This window comes from Malaclemys terrapin, chromosome 6 (genome assembly GCF_027887155.1).
Source record: "Malaclemys terrapin pileata isolate rMalTer1 chromosome 6, rMalTer1.hap1, whole genome shotgun sequence".
Taxonomy (NCBI): Eukaryota; Metazoa; Chordata; order Testudines; family Emydidae; genus Malaclemys; species Malaclemys terrapin.
Genome location: NC_071510.1, coordinates 128,040,621 through 128,057,318, shown reverse-complemented (window position 1 = coordinate 128,057,318; position 16,698 = coordinate 128,040,621). Strand labels below are relative to the sequence as shown.

General features: G+C 45.3%; 1 protein-coding gene across 11 annotated transcripts in view; it reads right to left on the bottom strand.

The window, feature by feature from the left end:
- The window catches only part of CELF4 (CUGBP Elav-like family member 4), an 861,689-nt gene that overhangs the window by 148,090 nt on the left and 696,901 nt on the right, over window positions 1–16,698 (bottom strand). For all 11 annotated transcript variants that reach the window (XR_008445494.1, XM_054032838.1, XM_054032839.1 and 8 more), the window contains exon 5: window positions 8,100–8,179. Coding sequence is in view for 10 of the 11 variants with exons in the window: in XM_054032838.1 (XP_053888813.1) it covers window positions 8,100–8,179 (80 nt within the window). In the remaining variant the exon portion in view is untranslated. The remainder of the gene's footprint in view (window positions 1–8,099; window positions 8,180–16,698) is intronic.

Genomic DNA, 16,698 nt, shown 5'->3' with positions numbered 1-16,698 from the left:
AATAGTACTCCATGAAGCCAGCACTTCCTATCCACACATCAACCGTTCAATTAACAGAAGAACAGAAGAAAGAAATAAAGTGCACCACAGCCTTCTATCACGGCTTTGATGTTTCCCAGCAATTTATGAAAGTGTACACAAACCTAATTACAAGCCCCACTGCTTCCCATTTACATGGAGCTTCTCAAGTTCAGAGCTGTTTATATCAAAATAATTGTTAAAAATACCTCAGCTGATGTATGGCATTGTGGGCCCCTGCTCACCGCAGCCACCACGCCCCTCCTCCTGGGGAGTTTCTGCCTATCCAGCACTTTGGCACAATAAAAGTAGCTTCCCCACCGCTGTGCATACGAGTTGCGCAAGATACAACTTCATCAGGACCACAGTAGCTTGGTTCTTCTCCTCCCTCTACTTGCCCATCTCCTCCCACTCTCCTTCCACCTCTCCTGGAGTCTTTCTCTGCATTTACCCCCATCCCGAACTTGGCTGAATGACAACAGCTGTTTGTCCCCCTCTCCTCCCCACCACACTGTAAAGGAACGGTCTCAGCCTATGCTTTGTAAAGCACTGTACAGGTTAGCTGCACTATAGGAATGTATAATAAAGAAACCAATAGTAATAATACTGTAGGTTACAGGTTAGTAATTTTGGTATCACTGCCCTCTACTGGTTGAATGCAGAATCACTCAGCTGTGTGTCATCAGCTCCAACATGTAACGCAGCGTCTCCATGAGTTTACATGGTAGGGACCTGTGCTTGGGAGTGGGGATCTGAGTTTTACCGCCACTCTCACCATGAAGTGCCAGGTGGCTACTGACTGCAGGAGCATGACAACCAGGATGGCCCCAGGTGCAGCATGAATTTGTTACACTAATAAATATTTTAGTAACTCTGATCCAGTGACATACATCTGGAGTACTGAGGCCTCATCTGGAGTACTGTGTCCAGTTTGGGGCCCCACACTACAGGAAGGATGTGGAAATATTGGAAAGAGTCCAGCGGAGGGCAACAAAAATGATTAGGGGTCTGGAGCACATGACATATGAGGAGAGGCTGAGGGAACTGGGATTGTTTAGTCTCCAGAAGAGAAGAATGAGGGGGGATTTGATAGCTGCTTTCAACTACCTGAAAGGGGGTTCCAAAGAGGATGAAGCTCGGTTGTTCTCAGTGGTGGCAGATGACAGAACAAGGAGTAATGGTCTCAAGTTGCAGTGGGGGAGGTCTAGGTTGGATATTAGGAAACACTATTTCACTAGGCGGGTGGTGAAGCACCGGAATGCATTACCTAGGGAGGTGGTGGAATCTCCTTCCTTGGAGGTTTTTAAGGCCCGGCTTGACAAAGCCCTGGCTGGGATGATTTAGTTGGGAATTGGTCCTGCTTTGAGCAGGGGGTTGGACTAGATGACCTCCTGAGGTCCCTTCCAACCCTGATATTCTATGACCTATGTGATCTGATCCAGAGTTTTCGTCCCACCAGTCTAGTGAACTACAAAATCTGTTCCAGCCTGAAGAGAGAATTTCCATGTTGAATGCAGGCAGTAAAACAGCTGCTTCTCTGGGCTATTAAATACAGTCTAAGCTAGGAAGACCTCAGCATTTTCAGGGTCATGGCTGGGGTAAGGAGCAGTAGGACACGTGGCCGATGGTGCTGAATCAGTACTTTTCTGGTTGTTTAAAAAACTCAAGTAAATACACTCCATGGCAGAAGTCTCAACTGGCTGTCAAGCTAGTCATAAGCAACTGGGAATTTCCCATTGCCTTCATGGGAGAGAGGGGATATTGAGGAAGGATCTGGAGGAAGACAGGGTGCTGACTAAAGCTGGTTGAAAACTGCTTTTATTTTCAGCAGAAAAAAAAAATGACTCTGTCAACACTCCCCAAACCCAAAAGTTTTCAAGATGAAAACAATTCCATTATCAGCTTTGCCAGGAAAAGTTGACTGCTTCTGTGGAGAGGAGACACTTTCCTCAAAGTGTAGCTGAAAAGCCAATTTTTTCTTTCCTTGTAAGCTCCTTGGGGCAGGGACTGTCTTTTTGTTCTGTCTTTGTACAGCACCTAGCGCAAAGGGGCTGTGACTGGGGCTCCTAGACACTACGGTTTTAATAGTATAGTAAAAAAAAAAAACCAACCTAACCGTGTGACCTTGCTCTCTGTACCTCAGCTCATTGCTCATAACATGGGAATCAGAATATTTCCCTACCTTACCATTCATGTCTGTGAGACATTAGAGGTGACAGAGGCCACGTAAGTACTTTGAAGAGCCATCCTCTAGGGAGGAAACATCTTTATGAGCTAGACTAGGAAGCAGGAGTAGGGCAGCATGCAGCATCATGTATCTCTAGTTTGCACTGTAGAAACACTTCCATACCACCCCACAGCTTGTTTGGGGCTTCAGAGAAGGAGCAAGTGCTGTGAAGAGCTTAATGGGCAGCAGCATCTTCCCTTCACTTCTCCAGGAGGTTTACGATGCTGGAGAAGATCCCTGAAAAAGTCACCAAGTACATCTACGAGGAGATAAGCATGTATCTGTGCCAACCCTTAACTTTTGCAGAAGTTTAAAGAATTCCGGTCACTTGTTTGAGGGAAATAAGTTTCATTTTTGGTTTGTGTGTGCACTTCCGGATTCCTGCTGGGACTGGGGGACCGGTCCAATATCCGGGGAGGTCAGTGTAAGGACTTGGAACCTGATGAAGTAGTGCCACTAAGAGGGTGGCTTGATCGAGGAAAGAAGTCTTGGTAGTCAATCATGAAATCCTCCCTTAGGAATATTTCCAGTTTGACCTTGCATCCCTGAGACGCTCTGGTTGAGCAACTGAACATTTGGGTGCTTAACCATGCCAATCCCCTGCACCTTTAGTGTTTATTCCATTATTAAAGCGGACAATAATAATAGGCCAAATCATGCAGTCTTAAATTTTTGCCTTGATCAGGCAAAAATCCCATGGAAATTCAGGGGAGATGCGATTGGTCAGCACCTGTGAAGATCACACCTCTCTCTCTCCAGATCACCGGTCTCTATCCATAGCTCTTGAACTAGGATTAACTAGAGAGTCTGCTCACTCCCAAATAAACTCTAATTTTGCACTGGGTACCACCAGCAGATTTTCAAAGGAAACTGAAGAAGGGAACAAGCAAGCGCTAATAGGATGGGACAGAGGATGATCCATTGACTAGAGCACCAGCATGGGATTTGAGAGACCTACACTATGTCTACACTTAATTCTGAATAATAATGATTTATTACCCTAGGACCTAGTAGTCCAGGCCCAGGCCCCCATAGTGCTAGGCGCTGTTCAGAAACAGAAAAAAAGACGGACTCTGTCCCAAAGGGCTCGCAATCTAAGTGTAAGACAAGAGAAAACAGATGGATACAGACAGACCAATGGGGGAGTACATGGAAACAATGCAACAACATTGGTCAGCATGATAGACAGTGGTCTCTGCGCACCAACAGCCTACCCATTCTTAAGTTTTTTGTAGGCATCATGGCAAAGGAGAGTTTTGATGAGGCATATGGAGGAGAATAATGAGGTTGCTCTATGCATGTTGATGGGGAGCTCCTCCCAAGTGTGTGGGGCAGCAGGGGAGAAAGCACAAAGATGCTTGTTTGATAGTGTAACAAGTGGATGATGGAGGCTGGCATCATTGGCTGATCTGAGGTGGGAGTTGACATTTTGATAGTGAGAGATGATCAATAGGGTGGGGATAGTTCACGGCAGGCCTTGAAAATGAAGACAAGTAGCGTATTCTTGATGCAATAGAGAAGGGGGAGCGAGTGGAGTTATTCAGGGAGAGAGGGAGATGGTCACAATGACAGGGTAGGACAATGATCTTTGTAGCAGCATTCTGAATGGATGTGAGCAGGGCAAGATGGCATTTGTCAGGGGAAAGGATATTGATGTCATCGAGACATGAGCTTATGAGGGTCTGGGTGAGCGTTTTAGCTGTGAGGATGGATAAGGCAGTCTGTATCTTAGAGATGTTGTGCAGAAAGAATTTTCAAGATTTAGACACAGTCCAGATGCGAGGAACTAGAGAGGCCCAAATGGAAGATATTGGTGTTGTCTGAGAAAGGAAGTAGTGGGGACAGGAATGGGGGTGGGAATTCAAGAGCTCTGTTTTAGCCATGTTCAACTTCAGCTGACACTAGACATCAACAAGGACACGTGAGAGAGGCAAGCTCTGACGTTTGAGTTCAGACAAAAGGAGACAGGTCTGGTGTAGAGAGGTGGATCAGTGAGGAGTCAGCCTGGAGCTGGCAGCTGAATTTGTGGAGAGAGAAGGTATAGAGAGAGAAGAGAAGAGGACCGAGGACTGAGCCCTGTGGAACCCTCAAAGAAAGCTGGAGGGAGGGGGAAGAGGAGCCTCCTCTGAAGGGATGCTGAGGGAACAAGCAGAGAGGTAGGAGGAGAACCAGGAAAGGACAGAGTGACAGAAGCCATGGAACCCAGGCTAAAGAGGGCCATATAAGTACCACAGAAAGAGAAATGTGGATGAAACTGTTGGCTTCATATAGAATGAAAGGATTTAGAGTCAGTAAAATAAACTCAGGAAAAGATTGTGAGGTGCTTAGATACTATGGTAGACGAGGCCATAAAAGCACCATCAGTCAACATCTGTGGATGAAACTGTTGACCCTATACAGAAGCAAAGGACTTATGGGCAGTAATTCCTTGAATCAGTTGCTTTGGAACAAAGAACGGCGCTTTTGTACCACCATTGCCTGCACTGTTGCTGGTCTCTCTAAGGAAGAAAATTTTTTTTTGCAGAGGTACAGGGTGTTTGATGAATGGCAGCCAGGCTTCTAGCCAAGGAAAGGGTTTTAAAAAAAACTTTCACAAAAGAAAGTTGCCTTTTGAAACTATTCGGTAGCATATGTTGTGTGAACAGGAAGTCACAGCGGAGCAATAATCCTGGCAGCTGTGGAGAAACAGGAGCCTGCTGCAAGAATGAATGACTCGAGACCTGACAAGAATGATGATGGATGCCCCGTTGGTTGTACATGAGGATGAGCCATTTAAACTGGCTGAACCACAGGGACAACTTGGAGATGGCATTGCAGCCGGACAAGCTGGCCTAGCGCTAATGGTGCTGAGGCAGAGGGATAGCACAGGGGCTTACAGTTCTGGGTGTCCTGAGCAGAGCGTCACAACTGGACCTGCAGCCATTACGCAGCTGATTAGTTTCATTGGCACTGCTCTCACAAAGAACCAGGCCCAAGGCCCTAGCCGTTTGGGTCATTAATGACTGTTTTGCACCTTTGGTAAGAGCAGGAGCGATAATTCTGTTGGTCAAATTGCAGTCTGGTCATTTGGAAATGGATTGTTCCTTGCTTCCTACCTCAAAAGGAAGATTCTGAGAAAAAACAGGACCCAGCAAAAAAAACAGATGAGCTGTCTCCAAGGGATCTATGCTCATTAACACCAGCTGGGGATCTGGTCTTTGATCCATAATGTTCTCCCAGGAATGCTTTCTGCTGACCCTTTGCTCTCTGTTCACCTTCCCCCGTGGCCCGCTTTCCTTTCTCATTGTATTACCCATCTCACTCTGACTGAGCTTAGTGGGGTGAAATCCTGCATCCACTGAAATCAATGGCAAAACTCCCATGGACTTCAATAGGGCCAGGATCGAACCCCTGATGTTCTCATTTGCCTGAAAAACACATTACCCTCGCCCCCCAATGATGCCATACAAATAAAAAATGCTACTTTTTCCTCCAATTTCAAGAGGTTGCAGTATACTTCTCCACTTCCTGTCTAATTTTTCAGTGCAGTATTGCTGTGTGCTGTTACACAGCTGGCACATTCTACCCCCAAGGTGGCTGTATTCTCTCTCTCTAGGGCCCAATCCTGAAAGATGCTGACTGTCCTTCAGCTCCATTGAAATGGATGGGTGCTGAGGTTGCTTGTGGGCTTGGTCCTGTGGGATTGTGGGGTTTCTTGTGGGACTTGTAAAGCACTTTGGAGTCCTTCTGGATGCAAGGCACTATAGAGAGTAAAGCTAAAGTTATAATGCCTTCTAAGTAGCCAAAGGTTTGGTTATTCAAGGATATTTCAGGCACAAGTAGTTGACAGAAATGGTAATAACCCTCTGGTGTAAATGAACAGTAAAAACAATTGAGGCAACGGTCCAAATTCTGCACTGACCTTCACCCTGAGAAACTCAGCTGATTCACTGGGGTGGCAGAGGAGAAATTCCATGCAAACTCTGACCCCTAATGCACAAGAGGTAGATCTGAGTGGTGAGGGATGATGAGGAAAAAGGAAGATGGCAGGATAACAGCTGGACTGGTGGTGAGCTGTATTTTGTGCACAGCTCGTCTACATGACAACATGCTCATATTATCCTTACTTCACCCTCCTCCTTTCCTCCAGCCCCCCACCTGTGGTTCCCCCTGCCCACCTCTTGCATCTTGTCTTTAACAAAGATTGTAAGTCCCTTGGGAACTGTCTCCTTGCTACATGTGTGTACAATTCCGAGCCCAGTGAGACCCTGATCCCTGACTGGGGTCTGGGAGCGCTATCTTGAGAGATTTGTAGATTTTAAGGCCAGAAGGGGCCATTATGATCAACTAGTCTGACCTTCTGCATAACACAGATCAGAGAATTTCATCCAGTGGTTCTTTCATCAAGCCCATAATTTTTAGTTGAGCTACAGCAGGGCTTTTAGAAAGAGACGGCCAATCTTGATTTAAAGACTTCAAATGATGGAGAATCCACCACATCCTTGGGCAAGTTGTTCCAATGATTAATTACCCTCACTGTTAAAAAGGTGCACTTCATTTCTTTTCTGAAGTTTTCGAGCTTCGGCCTCCAGCTATCAGATCTTGTTCTGCCTTTGTCTACTACACGAAAGAGCTCTCTCCTATCTAAAATCTTCTCTCCTCGTAGATACTTGTAGATCAGGATCCAGCCACTTCTTAACATTCTCTTGGATGAACAAAAGAGATTGAGCTTTTTAAGACTCTTATTCTAAGGCAGGTTTTTCTAGACCTCAAATCATCCTTGTAGCTCTTTTCTGAACCCTTTCCAATTTGTCAATGTACTTTTTTATCCTCATAGCATTTATCTTATTGGTAATTAGTAATAAAAGTCACAAACCAATAATAATAAAGCAAAAAATGTTAGGCCAAATTGTCTCTCCCTAAGGTTATTAAATTGTGCATTCTCCTCTGTGTAAGGCAGATGTATGTGTGTGTTTGTGTGTAAGTGAGTGAGTCAGTGTCAGAGAACGAGCAAAATAAGCCTTCCATGTTTTCCCCAAATATCAGGCTGGAACCTCAACCCTACCGGGCGTTTGTCCAAATGGAGTGATCTGAGGTTGATGGCCAGGAAGACTCTAAATATCTTCACAGCTCTTTTAATTCTAAGCTGTAGAGATGAGGATAAGAACCGCACTTTGCACTTTTTGGTGGTTGCACGGAGGTGCAAATTAGAGTACTGCTTGGCCCCAAATTCTGGTTCTGTCATATTTGTCAAGTATCAGGGGGTAGCCATGTTAGTCTGTATCTACAAAATCAGCAAGGAGTCTGGTGGCACCTTAAAGACTAACAGATTTATTTGGGCATAAGCTTTTGTGGGTAAAAACCTCACTTCTTCAGATGCATAACACAGATCAGAAATTGTCATATTTGTGTGCTTTTCTCTGCTTTGAACACCAAAAAGGCTCCTCATTGTTCCCATATAGACCGTTATTCCTTGGCAAAGAAAAAGCGTTTAGACACTGGCAACAAGCCTGAATCATCCCTGGGCAACCAGTGGGGTTACCCCAGGGATAAATCTGGCCCAGCTGGTACAACATTTATGACTGTGTGTCTTTGCAGACAATCAAAACTCGATCATTACTGGTCATGGGACACTGTGCCTCTTGAGCTCACATGTCTGTGAAACGATATCAGTGCCACCCTGGCCTTTTAATTGAGTGGCTAAACAAACCCGAGGCCCCACACGCCTCAGCTGGTATCCATTTTTCCTGGAAGAAGATTCAGAAAGCACTAATAAATCATCAGCCCTTCCTCCCCTTGCCCCTTCATCAGGCCTCTGGGCAGCCTGGGCAGAATAGACCCACAAGGCGTTCTCCTCCATTAGCCTGCTACTCACCGGCATTGTCTGGCTGCCATGCAAGGCGTTGATGGCTGCTTGGGCCTCTGCATGCGAGGAGTATTTCACAAATGCACACCCTGCAAGAGGAGGGAGAGGAAAGAGAAGGATTTTAAAAACAGAGATCCGAAAGCAGCAGGCGGCTAACCGCGGCCAGCCACGCGAAAGGGATTTACTCTATTGAAAACCCACATGGCTCTCCTACCTACATCAATTATTTGCTGTTTGTAGAGTGCCACAGATGGGCACCCCCCATTACAGTCCATAAGTGCTTATCTCTGCCCCAAAGAGCTTGCGGTGATGACTTTTGATGCAAGAGGTGAGAACAGGAATTGTATTTATGGGATGGCCACCACCTTGGCCAAGGCCAGCTATAGAACCTTGGACTTCCAGCACTAAATAGCAAGTGTCATGACCACTTGAGCTGGAGAGCCATTTCTTGGAGCTGTGGGCTGCAACAGAGTCACATCCTCTGTGTGTCAGCCAGAGAGAGGACACAACACACAAAGGTCTGGGGGTTACATTTAGGCATTCAGAGGTCATTTCTCTTAGCCTCTTCTATCAGGTTTGGGGGCTGAGTGGTGAATTTGTATGTAGGCATTTCAGGTACTAGCGTGATGAGCACCATATCATAACTTTACCCAGGAGTAAGCCCTGTGTCAGGGGCAGGGAGAGTCACATCATCAGTATGGAGAAGGTATTACCAGAACTATTTGAATTGACACAGAAGAAGATAAGAGATGTGCTGACTTTCACATAAGCAATGGCCGAGGTGAGAAAACCCCCAGAAGTCCCGGCTTTCAGCCCTTTCTCATACTACCTGGCTATCCTCCCACACATACCCCTGAGGATTACAAAAGAGGCTATTGAAAGCATGGGAGTTAAAAACACTGTTTTTTTTGGTGGGGGGGGGGGAGGGAGAACAAGCCCAACCCTAAAATGTAATTGGGAACCTGTAAAATTTCCCCCAAAAGCTCAGACTGCCTCTCAGGGAAAGTGCAGCAGTTGTTGTTGGAGGGATCTAATTTATAAGGGGCTAAGGGGAGACCATCATGAGAAAGTGAGATAGATAAACTTCAGCTGGAAACAATAAGGATCGATTATCAAATAATCACAGACCAACATTCCTGGACTCCTGAGATACTTCACCTTCCTTTTCACTAATCAGAGATAATCCAGAATCAGGGTGTTTAAGTATTTGCAGAGATTCTTTTGCACTTTCTGCCTCTAAAAAGAGGATGATTAGCAAGTATACAAAAGCTTTCCAGGTCTAATAGCCCTGAATTTTGGCTGCAGCTTTCAAACTGTGTTCCTTTGTCTCTTGGAGTGAAATCCACCCTCTCTGCACAAAGCCTCCATCAGTGGGAGCTATGCAAGGGTTGGAGGAGATAGAATTTACCCTGTTCAACCCACAGGGTGTCAACACAACCCCTCTGCCGCAGTCATTCCCTGTTGGGTTTTGAGGTAAGGCTTAACTGAAATTCTTGCTCTGGACAAAGGACCAATGGTAGTTAGGGCACCTGAAATGCAGATAGATGTCTAGAGGAATTTTCAAAAAGCACCTCTGCACCTGCATCCCATTGAAATAAATGAGTTAGGCACTGAAGGCGCTTTTGAAGTTTGCTGCCTGCAAATTCAGGTGCCCAAATGTCTTCAAAGGTGCCTGATTTTTAGTTTATCACTTCCTGAAAAATCAAGGTCCCCCTCAAAGGTGTTGAGATCCTCTGCATGTCCCTCAAACAGAAGCACCCAATACCATTAAACACGTGAAAATGTAGGGCCAGCTACTCAGCAGGGGCTACACTGATTTAATCCATCTGACGATTTGGTTCCTAATATCTAAGCAGTATAAGAAACCGCATAGAATAGAATAGACTAGACTAGACTAGACTAGACTAGAATAGACTAGAAAAACAGCCAAAAGTACACTATAGGCATCATCAAATGGTGACAGCAGCAGCAGCACGTCCCAGGGGTATCACCACTGGAGGTCTCTGCTGGGACAACTCACCCTGATATGCTAGTGGGGAAGAAATGGAACAACATGCAGGAATTTGGGGGGGAAATATTGTGTACTCTTTGCCAAATGAAGTGAAACATGCAGTATACAAAAAAAACGCAACAACACAATAGACATTATATGTGGTGGTGTTTAAAAACATATCAAAATAAATAAACTGATTAAATGTATAAAAAAGGAACGGAGAAAAAGGCCCAACATATTGATTATTTGTCTTCCTGTAGTGCCTCGAGAGTCTGGAGAAGATCAGGGCCAATGAGATGATTGCTAGACACCATACTAACACCTAGGAAGACTCAGTCCCTCCCCCGAAGGGGTGCACTCTAAATAGATGGGACAAGCAAAAGGTGGGAGAAAGGAAGTATCATCAACTTGCATTTACAAATATCGTTTGCAGATGGGACCCTGAGGCCCAGAGAAATTAAGGGTCACGCTCAAAGTCACACAAAACCCAGTGATAAACTGAAGCCAGATCTCCTGAGTCTGAGTCAAACGCCTTAATTACAAGCCATCCTTCTACTCTGAGGCCTTGTCTGTTACTTAGTATGCAGCAAGCGGGGGTGTAAATCTCTAGCACACTAGCTCACTGCACAGAACTGTCCATGTGGACCCTGCTACTGCACATTAAGAGTTCACCGTGCAGTTTGACATTCTGCTCTGAGGCCTTGTCTGGGCTCGGCTAGAAGGCATGTTGGCACGTTTTAGCTCACATGTGCTAACCCAAAGTCTAGTGTGATCAGGGCCGTGTATTCTTTGACATGTGCCTGAGTGGGTTGAGATGGAGCCTCGGCTCTCTTGATGACCTTGACCTGCTAACACATGTTAAAGTACAGCTGCCTTGTCTAACCCCTTTCTTCCCTAGGGTAGACATGGCCAAAATCCTACTTTAGACCAGGCCTTAGAAGAAGAAAACACTGTGAGAATGATTGTGTCCTGAAATAACTAGTTCTTCCAGGGAGATGTATCACACTGGCCTCTGGCATGTGGAGTAGCAGCTTACCTGGAGTTCCTGCTAGCTCTTCCCCACATCTAACTGTCTCATAAGATACGACAGCTACCCTTCGCTTCCCTGTCGGCTGGCTGCTCTGTGTGTGTGTAAATCAGGCGCCTCACAGCTTCCGTAAATAGCACCAGCAAATGGAAACTGGTAATATTAACTCTGTCAAGGCTCAGTATTGATCCCGAATAGCTTTTTGAAAAGCAAGGCTGAGACTTGTGCTAATAATTAAACTGGTTAGCAATATGGAGCTGCCACTCAAGTTCAGGTTGTAAAAAGAGAGAGAGTGAGAGAGAGAGAGAGCAGGAGAGACTAAGTCTCTAGGGCTGTGTCCTCCTTGGAACCAGCTGCTGACAGAGCTCAGTGATTATTGCCTTTATTATTACTACTGAGGTTTGATTCGTTTGTGGTTATCTTTTATGCTTGACAGCTTTGGGTGAGTGCAGCGGGGCACTTGAATTTCCTGCTTTCCCTTATCCCAACTGTTTTTTTTCCAATTAATGGAGTGTTTAACCTCATAAGATCAGTAGGGGTGGAGCCCCTTCTGGTTAGCTAAGTCTGTCCCATTCCAGTCTGGCTGGTTTTTCCTCCCCACTTTATAGAATATAGTTAGTTGAAAAATATATTCCCCCCTCCTCAAAATGGGGAAAATCGGTCCCATTTTTTCCCAACTGAAATTCAAAACTTTGATGACATTTTTCATTGAAATTTGAAATTGTTCAGCTGCCGCTAGAGAGGGTCATATAACAGGGCGGAGTTTGTCCACGAATATTTATGTGAAAAAGGACTCCCAAACTTTCTGTTTTGGTCAAAACTTCGATGAAAAATTGAATTCGAAAATTGAAATTCAGAAAATTTTGATGGGCTGTATTCGTCAACCACCCGTAAAAAACTGATAAATGGGATTGTCAGCACTTCACTGTCTTGTCCTTTGGAGTCTCCAAGCGTGCAGTGACTGAGGTGATTTTTCAGCTTTCTCCACCTACACTAATCAACTCTGTTTACTAAAGCAATAGACAAGAAAGCACTCATTTTCCATCTGTCAGCAAAACAAACTGTGCACTGAAGAAAAGCACTGTCATTCTTGGGATACCTGGGTTCAACCCCCTGCTTTGCCCAGACTCCCTGTGTGACCAGGGGCATGTCACTGAGCTTCTCTCTGCCTCAGTTCCTCATCTGTAAAATGGGGGTGACAGCACTACCCTGCCTCACAAGGGTGTTATGATGCAGAGACAAAGGCCTGAGTCCTGTCCCCTGTTATCACAAGAAACGACTACATGCCTTACTGTATATCCTCGTAGGCTGCCTCTGTCCCAGATTTCAACAGCTCCGCCAGTTGGGCTTCTAGTCCTTTCTTCAGAGGACTTTCCTCATTGACCTTATTGCCAGGAAATGTTTTCCTGAATTCCAGAAGAAATTTCCTCTTTGTTCCATTTCATCCCCAAGTTCCTCAACTAACTCACCCTAAAAAGTTCTGCCACATACAGACTGTCAACTACAGCGGGTCAAAAAATGGAAATAAAAATTTTGACATGGAGAATTTCAAGCCAATTTATTTCAAACTTGTGAAAATGTCCAACCAGTTCTGCTGTTTGGCATTCTTTGGATATTTGTCACCAGTGATCACCATGTGTAATTAACTTCGCAGACATCAGACATACTGCGTCACGTGGCTGCTTGGACATCATCAGGAGGGAAAGAACTTAGAAGGAACCTTCCATTCTGCAACCACAGGCTCCCACTGTCTGAGCAAACGGGAAATTATTTCAGCTCTATTCGTGTTCTGTGCTTTGTGGACCTCCAGCCATGAGAGGGTGACGTAATCACATATTATTGATTAGTTCTGACATTTCATGAGACATTAAAAACCTGTGGCACTTTCTCAGGAAGCGGGTATCTATCACAAGTCAGTGCAGTATTGCCAATCCCACACATTCAAAAAACTCATGAATCAGCCCTAAAATTAATAAGACTGGCTTAAATCATAGTATTTAAAAATAATAAATGTGTGGTTCTTTTTGATTTCTGGGTTTTGAACATCTAGATTACAGCCGAGTCATGTTTTCTAGCCTTTCCCTGTAACTGTGAGGACCAGAAACCTACTTGTTTTTTAAAAAAGTGAAAGCTGAGATCCTCATGACCCCAGGAGCCAGGACTTTAAGAGAAGCACTAAACTTTCCAAGACTCAAATTATGAGAGCTGGCAACATTCTCAGATATATCAGATATATATTTACTCTGTCTTCTCCCTCACCCCCCCCCCATCCCAATTCTATGATCTTATATGATGAAAACACTGGAATGCCACTGTGGTTAAGGGCAGAAAAGTTATGTATGAGAGAATCAGTCTCAGTCTTCCTGCTGTTCTTATTATGCCAGGCGAGTCTTCGGAACTAGGAATGGGGAGCAACTGAGAGAAAGGATGAGAACATTCTTGTTTCTTCCTCAAATGAAGTGATTCACTTCATACACACAGAAAAAGGCCAGAAGAGACGTTCTCTCCGCTTCTTTTTTCATTAGGACCTTGGGGAGTCTGGTGCCTCTTGTTCTTGCCAATGTGCTTAAAGTTAACCATAGGCCAGATTTTTTAAAGGTATTTAGGTGCCCAACTCTCATTGGTTTCAATAGGAGTTAGGCCCCTAAACACCTTTAAAAATCTGGCCTCACGTATTTAAGTGCATTCCTGGTTAGAGATGGATTTCTAAACGAACAGGAGCCTAAAATGCTGGGGGCTCGTGGCCATCTGACTGCCGTTTGGCAAACTCTGAGAAATAAATTGGTGGGTCTCAGGTTAATTCTAATGGACAAACATCCACAACCCATGGCTGGACTGAACTACCCCTAACCCCTAGAGCAGTGGTTCCTAACCTGGGGTTCACACACCCCCTGGGGGTGCGAGATGCCCTTTCTGGGGGTGCGAGACATGCCAGATTTTTTTAGAAGCTAAATCATCAAAAACACAAATTAAGCACAGGCACGTAAGTACAACTACTTTGTTTCATCAAACCTATGTATTTATTAACTGTGACAAAGTTCCTCCTCTACCTTGGTGGGTCCTGCGCTTATTGGCGGATTTGCTCGCCTCAGAGATTCACCATGTGGGTCGGGGAAACAGCCCAGAAACCTTCCCCTCTGGTGGAACCCACAGTCCAGGTCACCTCCTCCTTTGTCTGATCAGGAGTTGGGAGGCTTGGGGGGAAGCCGGGCCCGCCCTCTACTCCGGGTTCCAGCTCAGGGCCCTGTGGACTGTAGCTGTCTAGAGTGCCTCCTGTAACAGCTGCATGACAGCTACAACTCCCTGGGCTACTTCCCCATGGCCTCCTCCCAACACCTTCTTTATCCTCACCACAGGACCTTCCTCCTGGTGCCTAATAATACTTGTACTCCTCAGTCCTCCAGCAATACACCTTCCCACTCTCCGCTCCTAGAGCCTCTTGCTCCCAGCTCCTCGCATGCACGCCACAAACTGAAGTGAAGTCCTTTTTAAACTCAGGTGTCCTGATTAGCCAGCCTGTCCTAATTGATTCTAGCAGTTTCTTCTTAATTGGCTCCAGGTGTCCTAATTAACCTGCCTGCCTTAATTGGTTCCAGCAAGTTCCTGCTTGTTCTGGAACTGCCCCTGTTACCTTACCCAGGGAAAAGGGATCTACTTAATCTGGGACTAATATATCTGCCTTCTAACACTCTCCTGTAGCCATTTGGCCTGACCCTGTCACATAACATTATACATGTTTTAACTATTACTGTAATATACAAACAAAAAATTTTATTTTCAAGTGTTTAAGCTAATTGTAGTGAAATTATCTCACTACAAAGTACAGGGTACTGCCACGTTGCGAGGTATTTCTTGATGCATGCGCAGATGATGAAGTGGCAGCGTCGTGGCTTTGTTTGAATTCAGTTAGCCGCTAACTGTTAACACGTCGGTTACAGTTTACTTCCACTGCATACTGGATCCATTTCCTTTTTGACCTGGATTCCATCAACGATAGTGATTTGATGAAAGATGATCTCATTGAATTATGAGCCAATGGCCGAATCCGAATGGCGTTTGAGACAATGACACTTGAGAATGTCTGGGGTGCTCAACTAGCCACCGTTTCCACAACTGGTGAAGACGGCGCTGGAGATCCTTGTGCCATTTGCGACTACGTACTTGTCTGAGATTTTCATCACTCTTACACATCAAAACAAAGGCCAGAAACTGCCTAAATGCGAGCGATGACATGCGTGTGGCTATTTCAAAAAAAGTTCCTCGTTTTTCGAACATCATTGAACAAGAGCAACAGCAGAAGAGTCGCTGAGCCGGTAAACTTACAAGAAGTGTGTAACTTGTTATGTATTCTTAATTTTACTGCGAAATTAAAATAAATATATAATTCTAGCTCTTTCGGCCTATAGTTATGGTATATCTAGGTTTAAAGAACTGACCTACTTCAATGGTTTTTGATAAAGGGTGCGAAAACATATTTTGAGAACCAAAGGGGTGCAGGTTCAGAACCACTGCCCTAGAAACCGGCTCTCTCTGGGACGAGACTGGCAGAATGGCAGGGAGGTGGGCATGCAGTGGGGGAGATTAGTGTTCTGTCAATCCAGCCCCGTTCACCGGCACTACACTCGTTTAATTTGCTTTACAGCGACGGAGCAACAGCAGGATCAAACAGAACAGTAGGAGGAGCTACAAGGACAGAGGGAGACCAAGGAAATACTTTATTGCACAACACAAAATTAACCCAGGGAACTCATTGCCACAGCATGTTGTGATGGCCGAAAGTATAACTGAGTTCCAAAAAAAGAACTAGGTAAATTCATGGAGAATAGGTCCATCAGTGGCTATTAGCCAGGATGGGAAGGGATGCAAAACCATGCTCGGGGTGACCTCAAACCTCTAACTGCCAGAAGCCGGGAGGGGAAGATGGGGTGGATCTCTCCAATATTGCCCTGTTCTGTACATTCCCCTGGAAGCTCTGTTACTGACCTTTGTGGGAGACAGGACACTGGGCTAGATGGACCATTAACCTGACTCATTATGGTAGCTGTTATGTTCTTAAGTCCCAGCCTTTCAAGAGATGAAGCTGTAACTTACAGGCAAACCTGTCCAGCTCACAATGGGTCTGCAAAAGGGGTGGGAAAAGTACATCAAGACACAGGCTGGCATTTGTGAGTATGTGTGTGTGTGTGTCTTCTTCTCTAGCTACCATCAGGCTAATACTTCCATAAGGAGTAACAGGGGGAGCAATGATGCATCACATGGGACTGTGAAAAAGTTGAAAAGTGAGCCCCACGGAATAAGAGCTGGATTCAACAGACATTCAGATCAGTGGATAGTATCCCATTAATTTCAATGTGCATTGGATCAAACCCTTAAAAAGTAGGTGGCTTGGAAGGAATCGTGGCTGGGAGAAAGCTGAGATCCTCTGGTGCGGAACGACCCTCCCATTCTGCCATTCTGCCATGATTTCTACCTCCCTGCACAGTGTTAGCATCCAATTTCCGCTCTTGGTGTTGGACTTTCCCAGACACTCACCCCCGGAGCAGAGAGTATATCGGATGGCACACTCCCTTTCCCCCGGCTGTTTCCTA